We start from the raw sequence: 27,511 nt of genomic DNA, 5'->3' as shown, positions 1-27,511 counted from the left end.
CGAGACGCTGATCTAAAAAAAACAACAGTGCAGCTAATATTAGCACAGCTAGCTATGCATTAAAGATAGAAACCATGGTCAAAGAGAAATGATGTGCCATGCTATTGCGTAGGCTTACTTGACCGTTTGCTGCTTCACTTTTGTCGTGTTTGTAATTGTTAGATAAGAAATAGCAGAGCCGTTGAATATACTTTGCATGGCCAGTTAGCTGAAATGTCCTTCTCAGTCTTGTTGTAGCTCCATTGATCTAATGAAAGCGCCTTGCAATCATGACGCTTCCAACTTTGCAGAACACAAGTGTGCTCTATCGAAGAATACTGTCGCAGTTCCCTCAAGACATCAGCCTCGCATTTGCCTATGGATCTGGCGTATTTAAACAAAATGGAACTAGCCAAGGTCAAATGGGGGTAAGTGATGAGACATTAATATATTCTTTAGTACTATCTGCATGGCATTAGACGAAGGTATACAGACATCGGCAGTAGGCTAAAAAGCCTGGGTGACAGTCTGCTCTCTTGCCAACTTAGGGAACCGTCTGTCATGCCAAACTTTGTAAGAGGACAGCATGCACGACTAGCAAGAGCGCAGAAATACACTATATGTATGTATGTATATATGTGTATATGTGGACACCCCTTCAAATGAGTGGATTCGGCTATTTCAGCCACATCCGTTGCTGACAGGTGTATAAAATCGAGCACACAGCCATACAATCTCCATAGACAAACATTAGCGATAGAATGGCTTTGTTGAAGAGTTCAGTGACTTTTAACGTGGCACCGTCATAGGATGCCACCTTTCCAGCAAGTCAGTTTGTCAAATTTCTGCCCTGCTAGAGCTGCCCTGGTCAACTGTAAGTGCTGTTATTGTGAAGTGGCAACGTCTAGGAGCAACAACGGCTCAGCTGCTAAGTGGTAGGCCACACAAGCTCACAGAACGGGACCACTGAGTGTTGAAGCGCGTAGCGCGTAAAATTGTCTGTCCTCGGTTGCAACACTCACTACCGAGTTCCAAACTGCGTCTAGAAAGCCTAAGATCACAATGCGCGATGCCAAGCATCGGCTGGAGTGGTGTAAAGCTCGCCGCCATTGGACTCTGGAGCAGTGGAAACGCGTTTTCTGGAGTGATGAATCACGCTTCACCATCTGGCAGTCCGACGGATTAATCTGGGTTTGGTGGATGCCAGGAGAACGCTACCTGTCCCAATGCATAGTGCCAAATGTGAAGTTTGGTGGAGGTGGAATTATGGTCTGGGGCTGTTTTTCATGGTTCGGGCTAGGCCCCTTAGTTCCAGTGAAGGGAAATCTTAACGCTACAGCATACAATGACATTCTAGACAATTCTGGGCTTCCAATATTATGGCAACAGTTTGGGGAAGGCGCTTTCCTGTTTCAGCATGACAATGCCCCTGTGTACAAAGCGAGGTCCATACAGAAATGGTTTGTCGAAATCAGTATGGAAGAACTTGACTGGCCTGCACAGAGCCCTGACCTCAACCCCATCGAACACCTTTGGTATGAATTGGAACGCAGACTGCGAGCCAGGCCTAATCGCCCAACATCAGTGCCCGACCTCACTAATTCTCTTGTGGCTGAATGGAAGCAAGTCCCTGCAGCAATTTTCCAACATCTAGTGGAAAGCCTTCCCAGAAGAGTGGAGGCTGTTATTAGCAGCAAAGGGGGGACCAACTCCATATTAATGCCAACGATTTTGGAATGAGATGTTCGACGAGCAGGTGTCCACATACTTTTGGTCATGTAGTGTAGATATCGATACCGCAGTTGTTGAAATAAAACAATGTGTAACATGACACTGATCATGCAATCAATGAATGTAACTGACAAGAACATCTCTTCTCTCCCCCAGAAAAACATGCTGGATTTTGTGTTCACTGTAGATGATCCAGTCACCTGGCATACCATGAACCTGATGCAGAACAGAAGACATTACTCTGTATTAAAGTTCCTGGGTCCTAGGAAGATCAGCCGGATACAGGACGAACATGGGGCTGGGGTTTACTACAACACCTTGGTACCTGTGGATGGAAGGGTAAGTGTTTGTGTTTGGGTGTTCTGGGTACTCCCTCCACGTCAGCAAGACCAAGGAGCTGATCGTGGACTGCAGAAAACGGGGCGGGACGGGGCGGGGGGGGGGCGAGCACGCCCCCATCCACATCGACAGGGCAGCAGAGGAGCGGGTCGAGATCTTCCAAGTTACCTCGGACACCGAAGACTTAAAATGGTCCAATCACACGCGCTCGTGAAGGAGGAGCGACAGAGCCTCTTTTCCCTCTCAGGAGGTTGAAAAAGTTTGGCATGGGCCCCTCAAATCCTCAGCTGTACCATTTGAGAGCATTTTGACTGGCTGCATCACTGCCTGGTATGGCAATAGCACCACCCTGTCTGCAGGGCCGAGTGTCTGCAGGGCCGAGTGTCTGCAGGGCCGAGTGTCTGCAGGGCCGAGTGTCTGCAGGGCCGAGTGTCTGCAGGGCCGAGTGTCTGCAGGGCCGAGTGTCTGCAGGGCCGAGTGTCTGCAGCTGTTCTCTCCTCCCTTCTACTTGTTTGATGAATTAAACACACTGACCCTCACCTGGTTGTCTAGGTCTTAATTGAAAGGAAAAACCAAAAACCAGCAGACAGTAGGCCCTCCCATAGAATGAGTTTGACACCATTGGTTTTAGGGTCACTACAATATTAATCTTGTTCCCAGACTCACTTCCACCCAGATGCGTGGAGAGTCTGGTGGACCAGTGCGTCAAACCTGGCCTTCGTTAGCCAATAAGAAAGACGTGAGAAACTCCCGGCGCGATAGGCATTGGCGTAATCGTCTTAAATCTACCAACCAATCATCTCCCACAACACCTTCCCCCCACGTGTCTTGGGCACCTCTGTTTACGTTCAGCAGCTGAGCTGACTCCATACTGCTCTGACTCGGGGCAGAACAGGCAGTTGCTGCTTCATTAAAACTCGTTCAGTAGCTAGGTTTCCATCCAATTGGCAACTGATTTTCGTGTGAATATTCTAAAATCTGCAGAACAACAATATGTGGTTAGATTCCCAGGTACCGAATAAAACATACAAGTTAAATGGGTTTCCATCACAAGTTTTGTGTTATATAGCGAATGTGTGCCCACTGTGGTCTTGGCACGTGCTCTCTATAGGCGCTATAGAACAGTGCTCTTATAGCCTACATGATGACATTATAGCCTACATGATGACAGTATATCCTACATGATGACATTATAGCCTACATGATGACATTATAGCCTACATGATGACATTATAGCCTACATGATGACATTATAGCCTACATGATGACATTATAGCCTACATGATGACATTATAGCCTACATGATGACAGTATATCCTACATGATGACATTATAGCCTACATGATGACATTATAGCCTACATGATGACAGTATATCCTACATGATGACATTATAGCCTACATGATGACATTATAGCCTACATGATGACAGTATATCCTACATGATGACATTATAGCCTACATGATGACATTATAGCCTACATGATGACATTATAGCCTACATGATGACGGTATAGCCTACATGATGACATTATAGCCTACATGATGACGGTATAGCCTACATGATGACATTATAGTCTACATGATGACGGTATAGCCTACATGATGACGGTATAGCCTACATGATGACGGTATAGCCTACATGATGACATTATAGCCTACATGATGACATTATAGCCTACATGATGACTGTATAGCCTACATGATGACATTATAGTCTACATGATGATGGTATAGCCTATATGATGACATTATAGTCTACATGATGACATTATAGCCTACATGATGACATTATAGCCTACATGATGACGGTATAGCCTACATGATGACGGTATAGCCTACATGATGACGGTATAGCCTACATGATGACATTATAGCCTACATGATGACTGTATAGCCTACATGATGACATTATAGTCTACATGATGATGGTATAGCCTACATGATGACGGTATAGCCTACATGATGACATTATAGCCTACATGATGACATTATAGCCTACATGATGACTGTATAGCCTACATGATGACATTATAGTCTACATGATGACATTATAGCCTACATGATGACGGTATAGCCTACATGATGACAGTATAGCCTACATGATGACGGTATAGCCTACATGATGACATTATAGTCTACATGATGACGGTATAGCCTACATGATGACGGTATAGCCTACATGATGACATTATAGCCTACATGATGACATTATAGCCTACATGATGACTGTATAGCCTACATGATGACGGTATAGCCTACATGATGACAGTATAGCCTACATGATGACAGTATAGCCTACATGATGACGGGTATAGCCTACATGATGACATTATAGCCTACATGATGACTGTATAGCCTACATGATGACATTATAGTCTACATGATGATGGTATAGCCTACATGATGACGGTATAGCCTACATGATGACATTATAGCCTACATGATGACATTATAGCCTACATGATGACTGTATAGCCTACATGATGACATTATAGTCTACATGATGACATTATAGCCTACATGATGACGGTATAGCCTACATGATGACAGTATAGCCTACATGATGACGGTATAGCCTACATGATGACATTATAGTCTACATGATGACGGTATAGCCTACATGATGACGGTATAGCCTACATGATGACATTATATCCTACATGATGACAGTATATCCTACATGATGACATTATAGCCTACATGATGACATTATAGCCTACATGATGACATTATGGCCTACATGATGACATTATAGCCTACATGATGACGGTATAGCCTACATGATGACATTATAGCCTACATGATGACGGTATAGCCTACATGATGACATTATAGTCTACATGATGACATTATAGCCTACATGATGACGGTATAGCCTACATGATGACATTATAGTCTACATGATGACTGTATAGCCTACATGATGACATTATAGCCTACATGATGACATTATAGCCTACATGATGACATTATAGCCTACATGATGACTGTATAGCCTACATGATGACGGTATAGCCTACATGATGACGGTATAGCCTACATGATGACTGTATAGCCTACATGATGACGGTATAGCCTACATGATGACATTATAGCCTACATGATGACTGTATAGCCTACATGATGACGGTATAGCCTACATGATGACAGTATAGCCTACATGATGACGGTATAGCCTACATGATGACAGTATAGCCTACATGATGACAGTATAGCCTACATGATGTAAATGTAAATGTAATGATGATGGTATAGCCTACATGATGACATTATAGCCTACATGATGACATTATAGCCTACATGATGACATTATAGCCTACATGATGACATTATAGCCTACATGATGACGGTATAGCCTACATGATGACATTATAGCCTACATGATGACGGTATAGCCTACATGATGACATTATAGTCTACATGATGACATTATAGCCTACATGATGACGGTATAGCCTACATGATGACATTATAGCCTACATGATGACGGTATAGCCTACATGATGACGGTATAGCCTACATGATGACGGTATAGCCTACATGATGACATTATAGCCTACATGATGACTGTATAGCCTACATGATGACATTATAGTCTACATGATGATGGTATAGCCTACATGATGACGGTATAGCCTACATGATGACATTATAGCCTACATGATGACATTATAGCCTACATGATGACTGTATAGCCTACATGATGACATTATAGTCTACATGATGACATTATAGCCTACATGATGACGGTATAGCCTACATGATGACAGTATAGCCTACATGATGACGGTATAGCCTACATGATGACATTATAGTCTACATGATGACGGTATAGCCTACATGATGACGGTATAGCCTACATGATGACATTATAGCCTACATGATGACATTATAGCCTACATGATGACTGTATAGCCTACATGATGACGGTATAGCCTACATGATGACAGTATAGCCTACATGATGACAGTATAGCCTACATGATGACGGTATAGCCTACATGATGACATTATAGCCTACATGATGACTGTATAGCCTACATGATGACATTATAGTCTACATGATGATGGTATAGCCTACATGATGACGGTATAGCCTACATGATGACATTATAGCCTACATGATGACATTATAGCCTACATGATGACTGTATAGCCTACATGATGACATTATAGTCTACATGATGACATTATAGCCTACATGATGACGGTATAGCCTACATGATGACAGTATAGCCTACATGATGACGGTATAGCCTACATGATGACATTATAGTCTACATGATGACGGTATAGCCTACATGATGACGGTATAGCCTACATGATGACATTATATCCTACATGATGACAGTATATCCTACATGATGACATTATAGCCTACATGATGACATTATAGCCTACATGATGACATTATGGCCTACATGATGACATTATAGCCTACATGATGACGGTATAGCCTACATGATGACATTATAGCCTACATGATGACGGTATAGCCTACATGATGACATTATAGTCTACATGATGACATTATAGCCTACATGATGACGGTATAGCCTACATGATGACATTATAGTCTACATGATGACTGTATAGCCTACATGATGACATTATAGCCTACATGATGACATTATAGCCTACATGATGACATTATAGCCTACATGATGACTGTATAGCCTACATGATGACGGTATAGCCTACATGATGACGGTATAGCCTACATGATGACTGTATAGCCTACATGATGACGGTATAGCCTACATGATGACATTATAGCCTACATGATGACTGTATAGCCTACATGATGACGGTATAGCCTACATGATGACAGTATAGCCTACATGATGACGGTATAGCCTACATGATGACAGTATAGCCTACATGATGACAGTATAGCCTACATGATGTAAATGTAAATGTAATGATGATGGTATAGCCTACATGATGACATTATAGCCTACATGATGACATTATAGCCTACATGATGACATTATAGCCTACATGATGACATTATAGCCTACATGATGACGGTATAGCCTACATGATGACATTATAGCCTACATGATGACGGTATAGCGTACATGATGACATTATAGTCTACATGATGACATTGTAGCCTACATGATGACGGTATAGCCTACATGATGACGGTATAGCCTACATGATGACATTATAGCCTACATGATGACATTATAGCCTACATGATGACGGTATAGCCTACATGATGACATTATAGTCTACATGATGACATTATAGCCTACATGATGACGGTATAGCCTACATGATGACATTATAGTCTACATGATGACTGTATAGCCTACATGATGACATTATAGTCTACATGATGACTGTATAGCCTACATGATGACATTATAGCCTACATGATGACATTATAGTCTACATGATGACATTATAGTCTACATGATGACGGTATAGCCTACATGATGACGGTATAGCCTACATGATGACATTATAGCCTACATGATGACATTATAGCCTACATGATGACTGTATAGCCTACATGATGACATTATAGTCTACATGATGATGGTATAGCCTACATGATGACATTATAGTCTACATGATGACTGTATAGCCTACATGATGACATTATAGTCTACATGATGACATTATAGTCTACATGATGACGGTATAGCCTACATGATGACGGTATAGCCTACATGATGACATTATAGCTTACATGATGACATTATAGCCTACATGATGACTGTATAGCCTACATGATGACTGTATAGCCTACATGATGATGGTATAGCCTACATGATGACATTATAGTCTACATGATGATGGTATAGCCTACATGATGACATTATAGCCTACATGATGACATTATAGTCTACATGATGATGGTATAGCCTACATGATGACATTATAGTCTACATGATGACTGTATAGCCTACATGATGACATTATAGTCTACATGATGACATTATAGTCTACATGATGACGGTATAGCCTACATGATGACGGTATAGCCTACATGATGACATTATAGCCTACATGATGACATTATAGCCTACATGATGACTGTATAGCCTACATGATGACATTATAGTCTACATGATGATGGTATAGCCTACATGATGACATTATAGTCTACATGATGACATTATAGCCTACATGATGACATTATAGTCTACATGATGACGGTATAGCCTACATGATGACGGTATAGCCTACATGATGACATTATAGCCTACATGATGACATTATAGCCTACATGATGACATTATAGCCTACATGATGACTGTATAGCCTACATGATGACGGTATAGCCTACATGATGACAGTATAGCCTACATGATGACAGTATAGCCTACATGATGTAAATGTAAATGTAATGATGACATTATAGTCTACATGATGACATTATAGCCTACATGATGACATTATAGCCTACATGATGACAGTATGGCCTACATGATGACATTATAGTCTACATGATGACATTATAGCCTACATGATGACATTATAGCCTACATGATGACATTATAGCCTACATGATGACGGTATAGCCTACATGATGACATTATAGCCTAGATGATGACGGTATAGCCTACATGATGACGGTATAGCCTACATGATGACGGTATAGCCTACATGATGACGGTATAGCCTACATGATGACGGTATAGCGTACATGATGACATTATAGTCTACATGATGACATTGTAGCCTACATGATGACGGTATAGCCTACATGATGACGGTATAGCCTACATGATGACATTATAGCCTACGTGATGACATTATAGCCTACATGATGACGGTATAGCCTACATGATGACGGTATAGCCTACATGATGACATTATAGTCTACATGATGACATTGTAGCCTACGTGATGACGGTATAGCCTACGTGATGACGGTATAGCCTACGTGATGACGGTATAGTCTACGTGATGACGGTATAGCCTACATGATGACGGTATAGCCTACATGATGACGGTATAGCCTACATGATGACATTATAGCCTACGTGATGACATTATAGCCTACATGATGACGGTATAGCCTACATGATGACGGTATAGCCTACATGATGACATTATAGTCTACGTGATGACATTGTAGCCTACGTGATGACGGTATAGCCTACGTGATGACGGTATAGCCTACATGATGACGGTATAGCCTACATGATGACGGTATAGCGTACATGATGACGGTATAGCCTACATGATGACATTATAGTCTACATGATGACATTGTAGCCTACATGATGACATTATAGCCTACGTGATGAGATTATAGCCTACATGATGACGGTATAGCTTACATGATGACATTATAGCCTACATGATGACGGTATAGCCTACGTGATGACGGTATAGCCTACGTGATGACGGTATAGCCTACATTATAGCCTACGTGATGACATTATAGCCTACATGATGACGGTATAGCCTACGTGATCACGGTTTAGCCTACATGATGACGGTATAGCCTACATGATGACATTATAGCCTACATGATGACGGTATAGCCTACGTGATGACATTATAGCCTACGTGATGACGGTTTAGCCTACGTGATGACGGTATAGCCTACGTGATGACATTATAGCCTACGTGATGACAAAATAGCGATATTATTTTTATTTGTCAAACGACAGTCAAGCATCGATCATCATGTCACCAGAATAAGACCCTCTATTTATTGTAAAGGAGCATCAAGATAACTACACTTTCACCACCCTGTGACGTTCATCATAAATTATTTCATCTGTAGCCTAATGAACTGCATGCTTTCCTGAGTCTTAGTGCCACACACCATATCATCGGGTGACTCCATGTTTACTTCAATATTTTTATTTTATCTTTATTTTAACAGGGAAAAACAGACTGAGACCTGGGTCTCTTTTACGGCTGTGCCCTGTGTAAACATGTTGACATGTACAGTTTTAGACATACAGACAAGAACATTTCAAACATACAAAACAAAAAACACAATTCAACAGAAACAATCACAGACAACATCATATTGATCCTCCATAACATTTTTAAAATGGGCAAGGGACACCAGAGTGTCTAACTTAAGTTGGATCTGCAGTTTGTTCCATAAATAAAAGGTGCAAAGGAACTGAAGGCAGTCCTACCCAACTCTGTGGAGACCACAGGAGTCTCTAATGTAATCCACATCTGTGATCTGGTTTTAAAATTAGTATATCTAGTGGAAATGAATGATGATATATATGGAAGTAGTTTTAGAAGAAGTGCTTTATAAATAAACAAGAGAGCATGTTGCTCTCGCCTCACAGATGAAGAGGCCCAACCCACATGTTGCTATAGGAAACAGTGATATGATTGTTATTAGATCGATATTTGCGCGTAACAGCGTTTCCACCGTCATTTCTCTCATAATACATTTTACAGACACAAAAAGATCCCACCGTGTCTAGCGTGTTTTGTTTTGTCGACGTTTGGAAAGTTCACAGACAAATGTTCTGTTTCCATCAGGCCTGTCCTGACACTGTTTTATCTGACGTACTTTACTTGCGTTTAAAAGGTTGGTGTGATAAAATAATGTTACTACAGTAGCTAGCTTATTGAAGGAACATTGCGTTTATTGTAGCACAAGCTGGTTAGCTTCTCTTTGGTTTCATATGAAGTGGCTGGCTCAGGCTTAGAGATATAATGGACAAGTGTTGGTGTACATTATCAAACGTCAGAAATACCGCTCCTTCAACCACTAAACTCCTTAGCTAGATGTACAGTGGGGAGAACAAGTATTTGATACACTGCCGATTTTGCAGGTTTTCCTACTTACAAAGCATGTAGTGGTCTGTAATTTTTATCATAGGTACACTTCAACTGCGAGAGACGGAATCTAAAACAAAAATCAAGAAAATCACATTGTATGATTTTTAAATAATTAATTTGCATTTTATTGCATGACATAAGTATTTGATCACCTACCAACCAGTAAGAATTCCGGCTCTCACAGACCTGTTAGTTTTTCTTTAAGAAGCCCTCCTGTTCTCCACTCATTACCTGTGTTAACTGCACCTGTTTGAACTCATTACCTGTATAAAAGACACCTGTCCACACACTCAATCAAACAGACTCCAACCTCTCCACAATGGCCAAGACCAGAGAGCTGTGTAAGGACATCAGGGATAAAATTGTAGACCTGCACAAGGCTGGGATGGGCTACAGGACAATAGGCAAGCAGCTTGGTGAGAAGGCAACAACTGTTGGCGCAATTATTAGAAAATGGAAGAAGTTCAAGATGACGGTCAATCACCCTCGGTCTGGAACTCCATGTAAGATCTCACCTCGTGGGGCATCAATGATCATGAGGAAGGTGAGGGATCAGCCCAGAACTACACGGCAGGACCTGGTCAATGACCTGAAGAGAGCTGGGACCACAGTCTCAAAGAAAATCATTAGTAACACACTACGCCGTCATGGATTAAAATCCTGCAGCGCACGCAGGGTCCCCCTGCTCAAGCCAGCGCATTTCCAGGCCCATCTGAAGTTTGCCAATGACCATCTGGATGATCCAGAGGAGGAATGGGAGAAGGTCATGTGGTCTGATGAGACCAAAATTTAGCTTTTTGGTCTAAACTCCACTCGCCGTGTTTGGAGGAAGAAGAAGGATGAGTACAACCCCAAGAACACCATCCCAACCGTGAAGAATGGAGGTGGAAACATAATTCTTTGGGGATGCTTTTCTGCAAAGGGGACAGGACGACTGCACCGTATTGAGGGGAGGATGGATGGGGCCATGTATCGCGAGATCTTGGCCAACAACCTCCTTCCCTCAGTAAGAGCATTGAAGATGGGTCGTGGCTGGGTCTTCCAGCATGACAACGACCCAAAACACACAGCCAGGGCAACTAAGGAGTGGCTCCATAAGAAGCATATCAAGGTCCTGGAGTGGCCTAGCCAGTCTCCAGACCTGAACCCAATAGAAAATATTTGGAGGGAGCTGAAAGTCCGTATTGCCCAGCGACAGCCCCGAAACCTGAAGGATCTGGAGAAGGTCTGTATGGAGGAGTGGGCCAAAATCCCTGCTGCAGTGTGTGCAAACCTGGTCAAGACCTACAGGAAACGTATGATCTCTGTAATTGCAAACAAAGGTTTCTGTACCAAATATTAAGTTCTGCTTTTCTGATGTATCAAATACTTATGTCATGCAATAAAATGCAAATGAATTACTTAAAAATCATACAATGTGATTTTCTGGATTTTTGTTTTAGATTCCGTCTCTCACAGTTGAAGTGTACCTATGATAAAAATTACAGACCTCTACATGCTTTGTAAGTAGGAAAACCTGCAAAATCGGCAGTGTATCAAATACTTGTTCTCCCCACTGTACAATTGCTCGGGCAAAACGTCAAAATTACAGATTTCTTGAGTTATGTTGACCTATTCTGACAAGTTGAGGGTGTAGTGTTGTTGCTAGGTAACATGCTGAGATTCATGGGGAGAAGCTGCCAAGGGAACCGATTGGCTAAAATTAAATGATGACAAATACTTTGGCCAGTAGGTCACTCCCATAGAATTCTATTGTCACTCCCACTAAGGCCAACTTAGAATGGTTGATGTCCCAGGCTTATATGCGCTGTGTGCAATCGTCTGGGGACAAAGTTTCTACAATATAGAAAAACAAGTAAACTTGTAGAGAGCTTAGTTAAAAAACCTGTCGACGTGCTCTTGAGCAAGGCACTTAAGCCTGATTTGCTCCAGGGCTGCCGTACTACTTTTTAAAAATCTGCTTGTTCTCTTCTATAACCTAAAGGTTTTTCTCTCTTGACAGATAATTAAGTATGGCGTGATCAGTACTGACTCTCTGATTGATGACCTGCTCCACTGGAAGACCATGTATATTGCTGGCAGACTACACAAACCGGTGAGTGTTAGTCCCCGTAGCAGAGGTGACTGTTAGTCCCCGTAGCAGAGGTGACTGTTAGTCCCCGTAGCAGAGGTGACTGTTAGTCCCCGTAGCAGAGGTGACTGTTAGTCCCCGTAGCAGAGGTGACTGTTAGTCCCCGTAGCAGAGGTGACTGTTAGTCCCCGTAGCAGAGGTGACTGTTAGTCCCCGTAGCAGAGGTGACTGTTAGTCCCCGTAGCAGAGGTGACTGTATATAGAACAGAGATGATTGTGTGTATATATAAAACACATTATGTCAGTAATGCAATTACAGATAGAACCATGTGATGGCAGTATAAGTTTAGTTACATATCAGTCATGCACCATGGTTTTGGTATCTGACTGTTATTGTTGTGTAGGTGAAGATCCTAGTGCAGGGTGAGAACAGGAAGCTGACTATGTTGTTGTTGTTGTGTAGGTGAAGATCCTAGTTCAGGGTGAGAACAGGAAGCTGACTATGTTATTGTTGTGTAGGTGAAGATCCTAGTTCAGGGTGAGAACAGGAAGCTGACTATGTTGTTGTTGTGTAGGTGAAGATCCTAGTTCAGGGTGAGAACAGGAAGCTGACTATGTTGTTGTGTAGGTGAAGATCCTAGTGCAGGGTGAGAACAGGAAGCTGACTATGTTGTTGTTGTGTAGGTGAAGATCCTAGTGCAGGGTGAGAACAGGAAGCTGACTATGTTATTGTTGTGTAGGTGAAGATCCTAGTGCAGGGTGAGAACAGGAAGCTGACTATGTTGTTGTGTAGGTGAAGATCCTAGTGCAGGGTGAGAACAGGAAGCTGACTATGTTGTTGTTGTTGTGTAGGTGAAGATCCTAGTGCAGGGTGAGAACAGGAAGCTGACTATGTTGTTGTTGTGTAGGTGAAGATCCTAGTGCAGGGTGAGAACAGGAAGCTGACTATGTTGTTGTTGTTGTGTAGGTGAAGATCCTAGTGCAGGGTGAGAACAGGAAGGTGACTATGTTATTGTTGTTGTGTAGGTGAAGATCCTGGTGCAGGGTGAGAACAGGAAGCTGACTATGTTGTTGTTGTGTAGGTGAAGATCCTAGTGCAGGGTGAGAACGGGAAGATGCGTGGTGCGTTGGTGGGGAACCTGAAGAGTGCTGTGACTGCCTCCTTCCTTATGCTGCCTGAGAGCTTCTCTGAAGAGGACCTGTTCCTGCAGATCGCTGGCCTCTCCTACGCCGGTGACTAGACTTTAGTTACATTTGAATTATTTAGGGCAACTTACCATTACTTCATTTAAAATAAAGGAAACAAACACCTATAACTACAATCGAAAGTAAAACCTTTTAAAGTAGCTGCTATCTGCAAAGTCGATGTTAAGCACAACGACTTGTCCTCTTTCTCCCTACTCTGGTGAATAGGCTAACATTACTAAAGCTTACCGTATGCTTCCCACTCCAAATGTTGTTACGTTTTTGTTAGTTTTGGTGTTTGGCAACGTTCGGCAGGTTTTTATTTTTCAGCTGTTCGAGCGCACTAAAAAAAATGTCTTGAGGCAAGCTGAAGTGCGGTAGCCGAAGTCTACTCCCCTTCTTCAGTGATTGGTCCACAGTAGGGATTCTTCAATTAAGTGTTTTTTGTCGTTCAACGAGAGACCACAAGTTTTCATGCAAATTTTTTCACTTGAAAAATACTGCACCAAACATCTTAGTTAGATGTAAAATTGCGCGACTAAGATCTCCTTAGCAAAAAAAAACGTCAACATTAATTACAGATTTCTTGATTTATCTTGTTGTTGTTCGGCGAAGATAGTACGCTGTAACTCTAGCCCTATGTTGTTGTTCGGCGAAGATAGTACGCCTTAACTCTAGCCCTATGTTGTTGTTCGGCGAAGATAGTACGCTGTAACTCTAGCCCTATGTTGTTGTTCGGCGAAGATAGTACGCTGTAACTCTAGCCCTATGTTGTTGTTCGGCGAAGATAGTACGCCTTAACTCTAGCCCTATGTTGTTGTTCGGCGAAGATAGTACGCTGTAACTCTAGCCCTATGTTGTTGTTCGGCGAAGATAGTACGCTGTAACTCTAGCCCTATGTTGTTGTTCGGCGAAGATAGTACGCTGTAACTCTAGCCCTATGTTGTTGTTCGGCGAAGATAGTACGCCTTAACTCTAGCCCTATGTTGTTGTTCGGCGAAGATAGTACGCTGTAACTCTAGCCCTATGTTGTTGTTCGGCGAAGATAGTACGCCTTAACTCTAGCCCTATGTTGTTGTTCGGCGAAGATAGTACGCCTTAACTCTAGCCCTATGTTGTTGTTCGGCGAAGATAGTACGCCTTAACTCTAGCCCTATGTTGTTGTTCAGCGAAGATAGTACGCCTTAACTCTAGCCCTATGTTGTTGTTCGGCGAAGATAGTACGCTGTAACTCTAGCCCTATGTTGTTGTTCGGCGAAGATAGTACGCCTTAACTCTAGCCCTATGTTGTTGTTCGGCGAAGATAGTACGCTGTAACTCTAGCCCTATGTTGTTGTTCGGCGAAGATAGTACGCTTTAACTCTAGCCCTATGTTGTTGTTCGGCGAAGATAGTACGCTTGAACTCTAGCCCTATGTTGTTGTTCGGCGAAGATAGTACGCCTTAACTCTAGCCCTATGTTGTTGTTCGGCGAAGATAGTACGCTTGAACTCTAGCCCTATGTTGTTGTTCGGCGAAGATAGTACGCTTGAACTCTAGCCCTATGTTGTTGTTCGGCGAAGATAGTACGCCTTAACTCTAGCCCTATGTTGTTGTTCGGCGAAGATAGTACGCCTTAACTCTAGCCCTATGTTGTTGTTCGGCGAAGATAGTACGCCTTAACTCTAGCCCTATGTTGTTGTTCGGCGAAGATAGTACGCCTTAACTCTAGCCCTATGTTGTTGTTCGGCGAAGATAGTACGCTGTAACTCTAGCCCTATGTTGTTGTTCGGCGAAGATAGTACGCCTTAACTCTAGCCCTATGTTGTTGTTCGGCGAAGATAGTACGCTGTAACTCTAGCCCTATGTTGTTGTTCGGCGAAGATAGTACGCCTTAACTCTAGCCCTATGTTGTTGTTCGGCGAAGATAGTACGCCTTAACTCTAGCCCTATGTTGTTGTTCGGCGAAGATAGTACGCTGTAACTCTAGCCCTATGTTGTTGTTCGGCGAAGATAGTACGCCTTAACTCTAGCCCTATGTTGTTGTTCGGCGAAGATAGTACGCCTTAACTCTAGCCCTATGTTGTTGTTCGGCGAAGATAGTACGCCTTAACTCTAGCCCTATGTTGTTGTTCAGCGAAGATAGTACGCCTTAACTCTAGCCCTATGTTGTTGTTCGGCGAAGATAGTACGCTGTAACTCTAGCCCTATGTTGTTGTTCGGCGAAGATAGTACGCCTTAACTCTAGCCCTATGTTGTTGTTCGGCGAAGATAGTACGCTGTAACTCTAGCCCTATGTTGTTGTTCGGCGAAGATAGTACGCTTTAACTCTAGCCCTATGTTGTTGTTCGGCGAAGATAGTACGCTTGAACTCTAGCCCTATGTTGTTGTTCGGCGAAGATAGTACGCCTTAACTCTAGCCCTATGTTGTTGTTCGGCGAAGATAGTACGCTTGAACTCTAGCCCTATGTTGTTGTTCGGCGAAGATAGTACGCTTGAACTCTAGCCCTATGTTGTTGTTCGGCGAAGATAGTACGCCTTAACTCTAGCCCTATGTTGTTGTTCGGCGAAGATAGTACGCCTTAACTCTAGCCCTATGTTGTTGTTCGGCGAAGATAGTACGCCTTAACTCTAGCCCTATGTTGTTGTTCGGCGAAGATAGTACGCCTTAACTCTAGCCCTATGTTGTTGTTCGGCGAAGATAGTACGCTGTAACTCTAGCCCTATGTTGTTGTTCGGCGAAGATAGTACGCCTTAACTCTAGCCCTATGTTGTTGTTCGGCGAAGATAGTACGCTGTAACTCTAGCCCTATGTTGTTGTTCGGCGAAGATAGTACGCCTTAACTCTAGCCCTATGTTGTTGTTCGGCGAAGATAGTACGCTGTAACTCTAGCCCTATGTTGTTGTTCGGCGAAGATAGTACGCTTTAACTCTAGCCCTATGTTGTTGTTCGGCGAAGATAGTACGCTTGAACTCTAGCCCTATGTTGTTGTTCGGCGAAGATAGTACGCTGTAACTCTAGCCCTATGTTGTTGTTCGGCGAAGATAGTATGCCTTAACTCTAGCCCTATGTTGTTGTTCGGCGAAGATAGTACGCTGTAACTCTAGCCCTATGTTGTTGTTCGGCGAAGATAGTACGCCTTAACTCTAGCCCTATGTTGTTGTTCGGCGAAGATAGTACGCTTTAACTCTAGCCCTATGTTGTTGTTCGGCGAAGATAGTACGCTTGAACTCTAGCCCTATGTTGTTGTTCGGCGAAGATAGTACGCTTGAACTCTAGCCCTATGTTGTTGTTCGGCGAAGATAGTACGCCTTAACTCTAGCCCTATGTTGTTGTTCGGCGAAGATAGTACGCCTTAACTCTAGCCCTATGTTGTTGTTCAGCGAAGATAGTACGCTGTAACTCTAGCCCTATGTTGTTGTTCGGCGAAGATAGTACGCTGTAACTCTAGCCCTATGTTGTTGTTCGGCGAAGATAGTACGCTGTAACTCTAGCCCTATGTTGTTGTTCGGCGAAGATAGTACGCTGTAACTCTAGCCCTATGTTGTTGTTCGCGAAGATAGTACGCTGTAACTCTAGCCCTATGTTGTTGTTCGCGAAGATAGTACGCTGTAACTCTAGCCCTATGTTGTTGTTCGGCGAAGATAGTACGCTGTAACTCTAGCCCTATGTTGTTGTTCGGCGAAGATAGTACGCTGTAACTCTAGCCCTATGTTGTTGTTCGGCGAAGATAGTACGCTGTAACTCTAGCCCTATGTTGCGTCCCGATTCACCACCCTTCTCCCGACGTGTGTGTGCTTGAACACTTAATTTATATGGATTTAAAAATGGTGGAAACTCCCTTCACCCAATGCTAAATATAAATAATATATAATATCCCATTTAGCAGACGCTTTTATCCAAAGCGACTTACAGTCATGTGCGCATACATTTTTTACGTATGGGTGGTCCCGGGGATCGAACCCACTACCCTGGCGTTACAAGCGCCGTGCTCTACCAATTGAGCTACAGAGGACCACACCAATCATATGCTTTTAAATCCATGACAGGGAGTGAAAACGCACACGTGAGAAGGGTGTAGAATATTGGTTAACCCCCCCCCACTCTGTTATTGGTTATTAGTCTACTGTTCTGCTGTTTGGTTGGTTGTGAAACGGTCTGTTGTCCTGCCCCCAAGGGGATTTCAGGATGGTGATTGGAGAAGACCGGTCGAAGGTGGCTAACATTGTCAAGGAGAACGTGCAACAATTCCGCATTCTCTACAACAGCATTCTGCAGGAGTGTCCTCAGGTGGTGTACAAGCCTCAGCAGGGGAAACTGGAGGTGAGAAACGTGTGTTTGCAAACAAGCCTCAGCAGGGGAGGCAGGAGGCAACAGGAGGCCCGGCCTCCATCCCAATAGTGTTCATATGATCATGTTTATACATTCTAGGTCAGGGCTCTCCAACCCTGTTCATGGAGAGCTACCCTCCTGTAGGTTTTAATTCCAACCCTGTTCCTGGAGAGATACCCTCCTGTAGGTTTTAACTCCAACCCTGTTCCTGGAGAGCTACCCTCCTGTAGGTTTTAACTCCAACCCTGTTCCTGGAGAGCTACCCTCCTGTAGGTTTTAACTCCAACCCTGTTCCTGGAGAGATACCCTCCTGTAGGTTTTAACTCCAACCCTGTTCCTGGAGAGATACCCTCCTGTAGGTTTTAACTCCAACCCTGTTCCTGGAGAGCTACCCTCCTGTAGGTTTTAACTCCAACCCTGTTCCTGGAGAGCTACCCTCCTGTAGGTTTTAACTCCAACCCTGTTCCTGGAGAGCTACCCTCATGTAGGTTTTAACTCCAACCCTGTTCCTGGAGAGCTACCCTCCTGTAGGTTTTAACTCCAACCCTGTTCCTGGAGAGCTACCCTCCTGTAGGTTTTAATTCCAACCCTGTTCCTGGAGAGCTACCCTCCTGTAGGTTTTAACTCCAACCCTGTTCCTGGAGAGCTACCCTCCTGTAGGTTTTAACTCCAACCCTGTTCCTGGAGAGCTACCCTCCTGTAGGTTTTAACTCCAACCCTGTTCCTGGAGAGCTACCATCATGTAGGTTTTAATTCTAACCCTGTTCCTGGAGAGCTACCCTCCTGAAGGTTTTAACTCCAACCCTGTTCCTGGAGAGATACCCTCCTGTAGGTTTTAATTCCAACCCTGTTCATGGAGAGCTACCCTCCTGAAGGTTTTAACTCCAACCCTGTTCCTGGAGAGCTACCCTCCTGTAGGTTTTAATTCCAACCCTGTTCCTGGAGAGATACCCTCCTGTTTGTTTTAATTCCAACCCTGTTCCTGGAGAGATACCCTCCTGTAGGTTTTAACTCCAACCCTGTTCCTGGAGAGATACACTCCTGTAGGTTTTAACTCCAACCCTGTTCCTGGAGAGCCACCCTCCTGTAGGTTTTAATTCCAACCCTGTTCTTGCAGAGCTACCCTCCTGTAGGTTTTAACTCCAACCCTGTTCCTGGAGAGCTACCCTCCTGTGGGTTTTAACTCCAACCCTGTTCCTGGAGAGCCACCCTCCTGTAGGTTTTAATTCCAACCCTGTTCCTGGAGAGCTACCCTCCTGTAGGTTTTAATTCCAACCTTGTTCATGGAGAGCTACCCTCCTGTAGGTTTTAATTCCAACCCTGTTCATGGAGAGCTACCCTCCTGTAGGTTTTAATTCCAACCCTGTTCCTGGAGAGCTACCCTCCTGTAGGTTTTAACTCCAACCCTGTTCCTGGAGAGCTACCCTCCTGTAGGTTTTAACTCCAACCCTGTTCCTGGAGAGCTACCCTCCTGTAGGTTTTAACTCCAACCCTGTTCCTGGAGAGGACCCTCCTGTAGGTTTTAATTCCAACCCTGTTCATGGAGAGCTACCCTCCTGTAGGTTTTAACTCCAACCCTGTTCCTGGAGAGCTACCCTCCTGTAGGTTTTAATTCCAACCCTGTTCCTGGAGAGATACACTCCTGTAGGTTTTAATTCCAACCCTGTTCATGGAGAGCTACCCTCCTGTAGGTTTTAATTCCAACCCTGTTCCTGGAGAGGACCCTCCTGTAGGTTTTAACTCCAACCCTGTTCCTGGAGAGAGACCCTCCTGTAGGTTTTAATTCCAACCCTGTTCCTGGAGAGCTACCCTCCTGTATGTTTTAATTCCAACCCAGTTCCTGGAGAGCTACCCTCCTGTAGGTTTTAATTCAAACCCTGTTCCTGGAGAGCTACCCTCCTGTAGGTTTTAACTCCAACCCTGTTCCTGGAGAGCTACCCTACTGAAGGTTTTAATTCCAACCCTGTTCCTGGAGAGCTACCCTCCTGTAGGTTTTAAATTCCAACCCTGTTCATGGAGAGCTACCCTCCTGTAGGTTTTCACTCCAAACCTAATCTAGCGCACCTGATTCTAATAATCAGCTGGTTGATGAGCTGAATCAGGTTAGTTACAACTGGGGTTGGAGTTCAAACCTACGTACAGGAGGATAGCTGTCCAGGAACAGGGTTGGAGAGCCCTGACCTTGGTAGATAAGATGATGTATATGTGTGTGGATGATTCAGATTGTTGGAAAATTCAATCACGCTACCGAAGTAAAATTACGTTTATGGTACCTTTTTGCACACCAGTGCTCTTTTGCAAAATGATGGCCCCTCCCCAGGACCCTAACCAGCTGATGGCCCCTCCCCAGGACCCTAACCAGCTGATGGCCCCTCCCCAGGACCATAACCAGCTGATGGCCCCTCCCCAGGACCATAACCAGCTGATGGCCCCTCCCCAGGACCATAACCAGCTGATGGCCCCTCCCCAGGACCATAACCAGCTGATGGCCCCTCCCCAGGACCATAACCAGCTGATGGCCCCTCCCCAGGACCCTAACCAGCTGATGGCCCCTCCCCAGGACCCTAACCAGCTGATGGCCCCTCCCCAGGACCATAACCAGCTGATGGCCCCTCCCCAGGACCATAACCAGCTGATGGCCCCTCCCCAGGACCATAACCAGCTGATGGCCCCTCCCCAGGACCATAACCAGCTGATGGCCCCTCCCCAGGACCATAACCAGCTGATGGCCCCTCCCCAGGACCCTAACCAGCTGATGGCCCCTCCCCAGGACCATAACCAGCTGATGGCCCCTCCCCAGGACCATAACCAGCTGATGGCCCCTCCCCAGGACCATAACCAGCTGATGGCCCCTCCCCAGGACCATAACCAGCTGATGGCCCCTCCCCAGGACCATAACCAGCTGATGGCCCCTCCCCAGGACCATAACCAGCTGATGGCCCCTCCCCAGGACCATAACCAGCTGATGGCCCCTCCCCAGGACCATAACCAGCTGATGGCCCCTCCCCAGGACCCTAACCAGCTGATGGCCCCTCCCCAGGACCATAACCAGCTGATGGTCCCTCCCCAGGACCATAACCAGCTGATGGCCCCTCCCCAGGACCATAACCAGCCGATGGCCCCTCCCCAGGACCATAACCAGCTGATGGCCCCTCCCCAGGACCATAACCAGCTGATGGCCCCTCCCCAGGACCCTAACCAGCTGATGGCCCCTCCCCAGGACCATAACCAGCTGATGGCCCCTCCCCAGGACCATAACCAGCTGATGGCCCCTCCCCAGGACCATAACCAGCTGATGGCCCCTCCCCAGGACCATAACCAGCTGATGGCCCCTCCCCAGGACCCTAACCAGCTGATGGCCCCTCCCCAGGACCCTAACCAGCTGATGGCCCCTCCCCAGGACCATAACCAGCTGATGGCCCCTCCCCAGGACCATAACCAGCTGATGGCCCCTCCCCAGGACCATAACCAGCTGATGGCCCCTCCCCAGGACCATAACCAGCTGATGGCCCCTCCCCAGGACCCTAACCAGCTGATGGCCCCTCCCCAGGACCCTAACCAGCTGATGGCCCCTCCCCAGGACCATAACCAGCTGATGGCCCCTCCCCAGGACCATAACCAGCTGATGGCCCCTCCCCAGGACCATAACCAGCTGATGGCCCCTCCCCAGGACCATAACCAGCTGATGGCCCCTCCCCAGGACCATAACCAGCTGATGGCCCCTCCCCAGGACCATAACCAGCTGATGGCCCCTCCCCAGGACCCTAACCAGCTGATGGCCCCTCCCCAGGACCATAACCAGCTGATGGCCCCTCCCCAGGACCATAACCAGCTGATGGCCCCTCCCCAGGACCATAACCAGCTGATGGCCCCTCCCCAGGAGCTGATGGCCCCTCCCCAGGACCATAACCAGCTGATGGCCCCTCTCCAGGACCCTAACGTGTGTGTGTGTGTGTTCTAGTGTATAATACGCTGTGTGTAAATGTAAACCAATCTCCCAGGTGGATAAGAGTCCCGAGGGTCAGTTTGTCCAGCTGATGGCCCTCCCCAGAACCCTGCAGCAGAGGATCACACAGCTGGTGGACCCCCCAGGGAAGAACAGGGACGTGGAGGAGATACTACTACAGGTGGCCCAGGACCCAGACTGTGGCTCTGTGGTGCAGCAAGGTAGGTAGTCCAGTGGCTAAGGAGGTGGACCTGTAGCCAAAGGTCGCCGGTTCTGGGCAAGGCGATGAAACAAAAGGGTGAATCGGTCTGGTAGCTGGTGCTGCAAGGTACTGTGGGACCCAGACCAATGATGTACAGCGCCTTCGGAAAGTATTCGGACCCCTTTAGTTTTTCCACATTTTGTTACGTTACAGCCTTATTCTAAAATTGATTAAATAAATAAAACATGTCCTCAAATCTACACACACTACCCCATAATGACAAAGCGAAAACAGGCTTTTTGAAATTTTTGCACATTTATAAAAATTTAAAAAACAGATACCTTATTTACGTAAGTATTCAGACCCTTTGCTATGAGACTTGAAATTGAGCTCAGGTGCATCTTGTTTCCATTGATCATCCTTGAGATGTTTTTACAACTTGATTGGAGTCCACCTGTGGTAAATTCAATTGATTGGACATGATTTAGAAAGGCACACACCTGTCTATATAAGGTCCCACAGTTGACAGTGCATGTCAGAGCAAAAACTAAGCCATGAGGTCGAAGGAATTGTCCGTAGAGCTCCGAGACAGGATTGTGTCGAGGCACAGATCTGGGGAAGGGTACCAAAAGATTTCTGCAGCATTGAAGTTCCCCAAGAACACAGTGGCCTCCATTCTTAAATGGAAGAAGTTTGGAACCACCAAGACTCTTCCTAGAGCTGGCCACCCGGCCAAACTGAGCAATTGGGGGGGAAGGGCCTTGGTCAGGGAGGTGACCAAGAACCTGATGGTCACTCTGACAGAGCTCTAGAGTTCCTCTGTGGAGATGGGAGAACCTTCCAGAAAGACAACCATCTCTGCAGCACTCCACCAATCAGGCCTTACATTTTTACATTTTACATTTTTGTCATTTAGCAGACGCTCTTATCCAGAGCGACTTACAAATTGGTGCATTCACCTTATGATAGCCAGTGGGATAACCACTTTACTCTATATATATATTATTATTATTTTATTTTTATGTTTTTGGAGGGGTGGGGTAGGGGGTGGGTAGAAGGATTACTTTTATCCTATCCCAGGTATTCCTTAAAGAGCTGGGGTTTCAAGTGTCTCCGGAAGGTGGTGAGTGACTCCGCTATCCTGGCGTCGTGAGGGAGCTTGTTCCACCATTGGGGTGCCAGAGCAGCGAACAGTTTTGACTGGGCTGAGCGGGAATTGTGCTTCCGCAGAGGTAGGGGGGCCAGCAGGCCAGAGGTGGATGAACGCAATGCCCTCGTTTGGGTGTAGGGACTGATCAGAGCCTGAAGGTACAGTGGCCAGACGGAAGCCACTCCTCAGTTAAAGGCACATGCCAGCCCGCTTGGAGTTTGCCAAAACGCACCCAAAGACACTCAGACCATGAGAAACAAGATTCTCTGTTCTGATGAAACCAAGATTTAACTCTGGCCTGAATGCCAAGCGTCACGTCTGGAGGAAACCTGGCACCACACCTACGGTGAAGCATGGTGGTGGCAGCATCATGCTGTGGGGATTTCTTTCAGCGGCATGGACTGGGAGACTAGTCAGGATTGAGGGAAAGATGAACGGAGCAAAGTACAGAGAGATCCTTGATGAAAATGTGCTCAGGACCTCAGACTGGGGCGATGGTTAATCTTCCAACAGAACAACGACCCTAAGCACACAGCCAAGACAACGCAGGATTGGCTTCGGGACAAGTCTCTGAATGTCCTTGAGTGGCCCAGCCAGAGCCCGGACTTGAAACCCGATCGAACATCTCTGGAGAGACCTGAAAATAGCTGTGCAGCGACGCTCCCCATCCAACCTGAGAGGATCTGCAGAGAAGAATGGGAGAAACTCCCCAAATACAGGTGTGCCAAGCTTGTAGCATCATACCCAAGAAGACTCGAGGCTGTAATCGCTGCCAAAGGTGCTTCAACAAAGTACTGAGTAAAGGGTCTGAATACTTAATAAATGTGATATTTCCATGTTATAGTTTTTTGTTGTAGTGGGGCCAATGACATTAGTAATCTCACAAAAACAATTATTATTATTATTTTATTTTTTATGTTTAGCGCACATAATATAATTATTAAGTATGCATCTGTAATAGAATAAACATGGCATAAATTAATCTAGACATTAAAAGAAAAATCCACCCAAAACCACTAATTCCTATAATTTAGTGTTACATAACACTAATATGTGAGAACAATATTATTTGTGAACATTTTGTCGTTTATAATAAGGTTGGTAACAACATGTGGAAATCTGTTGCAGCTCAAGTCTACTACAAATCCCACAATGCAATGCTCTCTCTCTGGGCTGGCTAGCTAGGTAGCAAACGTAGCTACACACAACAACACCAAAGTCAATATCAGCATGTGAAGGAGCTAGTTATTTATAAACAAACTGCACTATCTATTTAGGAGTCTACAATCTCACCATGTTCAACCTGCAGATCGATGTGCCTCACAGAGTGGAGTCTGACATTCACAACGGCACCATGCAATGCACCCTCCTGAGTGGAGCGGCGGTCTAAGGCACTGCATCTCAGTGCTTGAGGCGTCACTACAGACTGAGTGGAGCAGCGGTCTAAGGCACTGCATCTCAGTGCTTGAGGCGTCACTACAGACCGAGTGGAGCAGCGGTCTAAGGCACTGCATCTCAGTGCTTGAGGCGTCACTACAGACCGAGTGGAGCAGCGGTCTAAGGCACTGCATCTCAGTGCTTGAGGCGTCACTACAGACCGAGTGGCGCAGCGGTCTAAGGCACTGCATCTCAGTGCTTGAGGCGTCACTACAGACCGAGTGGAGCAGCGGTCTAAGGCACTGCATCTCAGTGCTTGAGGCGTCACTACAGACCCCCTGGTTCGATTCCAGGCTGTATCACAACCGGCCGTGATTGGGAGTCCCATAGGGCGGCGCACAATTGGCCCAGTGTCGTCCGGGTTTGGCCGGTGTAGGCCGTCATTGTAAATAAGAATTTGTTCTTAACTGACTAAAGGTTTAAAAAATCAAATAAAAATACACCCTGGACTGAAGAGGCAGACAAATCGGAGAAATGTGTTAGACCCTTTTGTTAAATTACATATTTGCGATCTAAAAGTTGTATTCCTATTGACTTGAGATTCAATAAGACTATTTTTCTGTCAGTTCTGCATTGATATCAATGTGAGGTTACTCTTTCATCCAGCTCTCCAGTCAGCACTCGGTTGAAGTTTATCACAATGCTACGTCATACTGGCCAAATTTCTGCCTGCTTGAACGGCAATAGCTCAGATACACATGAAAGGACCCAAGGAATCGATAGAACATCTGCTCAGAGATGCACAAAAACAATAGAATATTCAAAATGGGTGAATCTTTACTTTAATAAATGCATGCTTCCAAATATTTTTTTGCGATGGTAAAGGGAGTGTCAAGATGGAGGCGTGGAGGCTTCAACACAGCGCCCCCTATCAGTCATCTAGTGTATATATAAATCATTGACCCAGACTCATCTCTTTCCTTCTGTTTCTTTTCTACAGGAATATCATCAATAGTGAAGTCTTCAAGCATAACTCAGACTGCCAAAGGAATCGCCACGGCCGGTAAATAATTATTAGTTCGCCTTTTTATGATTTTTATATTTAATTAATTGAGGATATCAACACTAATTCCATATGTGTGAAAACCTACAGTGCAGATGTACAGGTTTACCTGACCGTTCTCCTCGTGCAGGTCTGCTGAAGTCCGTGTCCTACAGCGCCAAGAAGCTCCAGAAGATGTGGAAGGGCTGGAGAAGGAAGACGCCCTGATCCCTTTCTACCTGGATGAAACTAATGTACCAACTTGATCCCTTGGGATCATTGTTCAGGAGGATGGAACATTACAGAAAGTTTAAGATATAAATGTGTTGTGTACAACAGATACGATTGTCTATCATGCACAATAGGGAATTGTCTCGGCTCATTTTATTACATTTTTATCTGCAACGTTGTGAATGTTTCACCTAACTGAATACAACCCAGTTACACAAAGACGTCCTTAAAATGAAGCTCTGTTTTCCTGCACCCGTCTTAATCTACGTGTCTATAGGGTCTGTTGCCAGTTGTAATCGGCCATTACCTGGGGTGTATTCATTCCGCCAAACCAAACTTTTTAGTTGCAAAACGTTTTCTTCAAACAGAACAAAACCTTGAGTGCAGATTGATTTAATCTGAACGATTAACTGAAATTTCATTGGAGGCAGCTCTGGTGGAAATTCTTGCAATCCGCATGTCAACTGCATGAACAAACATACACAACGGAAATACTTTATTAAAGTAATGTGAATAAATTATGGTTAATAAGTGATGAGCAGTAATGGACAGTTACTACCATCACGGGACTTATCGTTTTATTCTGCGTTGCAGCATTCAACTCACATAATGCATTTAATGTCTACAAAAATAATTGAAACCAAAATTGAAAACCGTTATTATTTTTTAATAGTCGAACCGAAACGACCTCAAAAAGCACTCATTGCTCAGCACTAGGAGGGACCTACCTGAATTTTGTCTAACAGAGACTCTCGCCAAAACAAAATATTTTTTGCACCTAAAACGTTTTGTTTGGCAGACTGAATACACCCTTGGATAACATCATGGTACATTGTGTGTCACCCACAATGATGTAAGGTGTGACTTTTTATTGCACTGAAAAAGAGAATGAATTAAACAGTATGTCACTCATATCTTTGTAAAATTGCAGTTTTTATGAGCACGGATAAAAGTGTCATCACCTTGCTTCTCAGTATCATTGTTTCCCAGGTGTTCTCTCTCTCCACCCCCACTGCACTTAACTGAACGTTTTTCACATCATAGACAGGTTAGCTGACAACTAAAACGATGCGCCAGAATGCAGTGTGTTGTTATTCTGATCGGTCAAATAGCTAGCAACCATGACGACAAGCTGCCATGTGGAGAGTCATTTGTAGCTCGT

General features: G+C 44.8%; 1 protein-coding gene across 1 annotated transcript; it reads left to right on the top strand.

Annotated features, from left to right (window-relative positions):
• On the top strand, window positions 1–27,261 carry tamm41 (TAM41 mitochondrial translocator assembly and maintenance homolog). Its single transcript, XM_041891864.1, has 8 exons — window positions 1–407; window positions 1,867–2,049; window positions 12,837–12,929; window positions 13,988–14,138; window positions 18,247–18,392; window positions 22,403–22,568; window positions 26,077–26,139; window positions 26,270–27,261. Exons 1-8 carry the CDS (start codon window positions 270–272, stop codon window positions 26,344–26,346), a joined length of 1,017 nt encoding a protein of 338 aa, XP_041747798.1. The 5' UTR covers window positions 1–269; the 3' UTR covers window positions 26,347–27,261.
• The last annotated feature ends 250 nt before the right edge of the window (window positions 27,262–27,511 follow it).

The sequence above is a fragment of the Coregonus clupeaformis genome, chromosome 12, assembly GCF_020615455.1.
Source record: "Coregonus clupeaformis isolate EN_2021a chromosome 12, ASM2061545v1, whole genome shotgun sequence".
In the NCBI taxonomy this organism is placed as follows: domain Eukaryota; kingdom Metazoa; phylum Chordata; class Actinopteri; order Salmoniformes; family Salmonidae; genus Coregonus; species Coregonus clupeaformis.
Note: the sequence above shows the minus strand (reverse complement) of the source record. Positions and strands in the feature narration are given on the sequence as shown.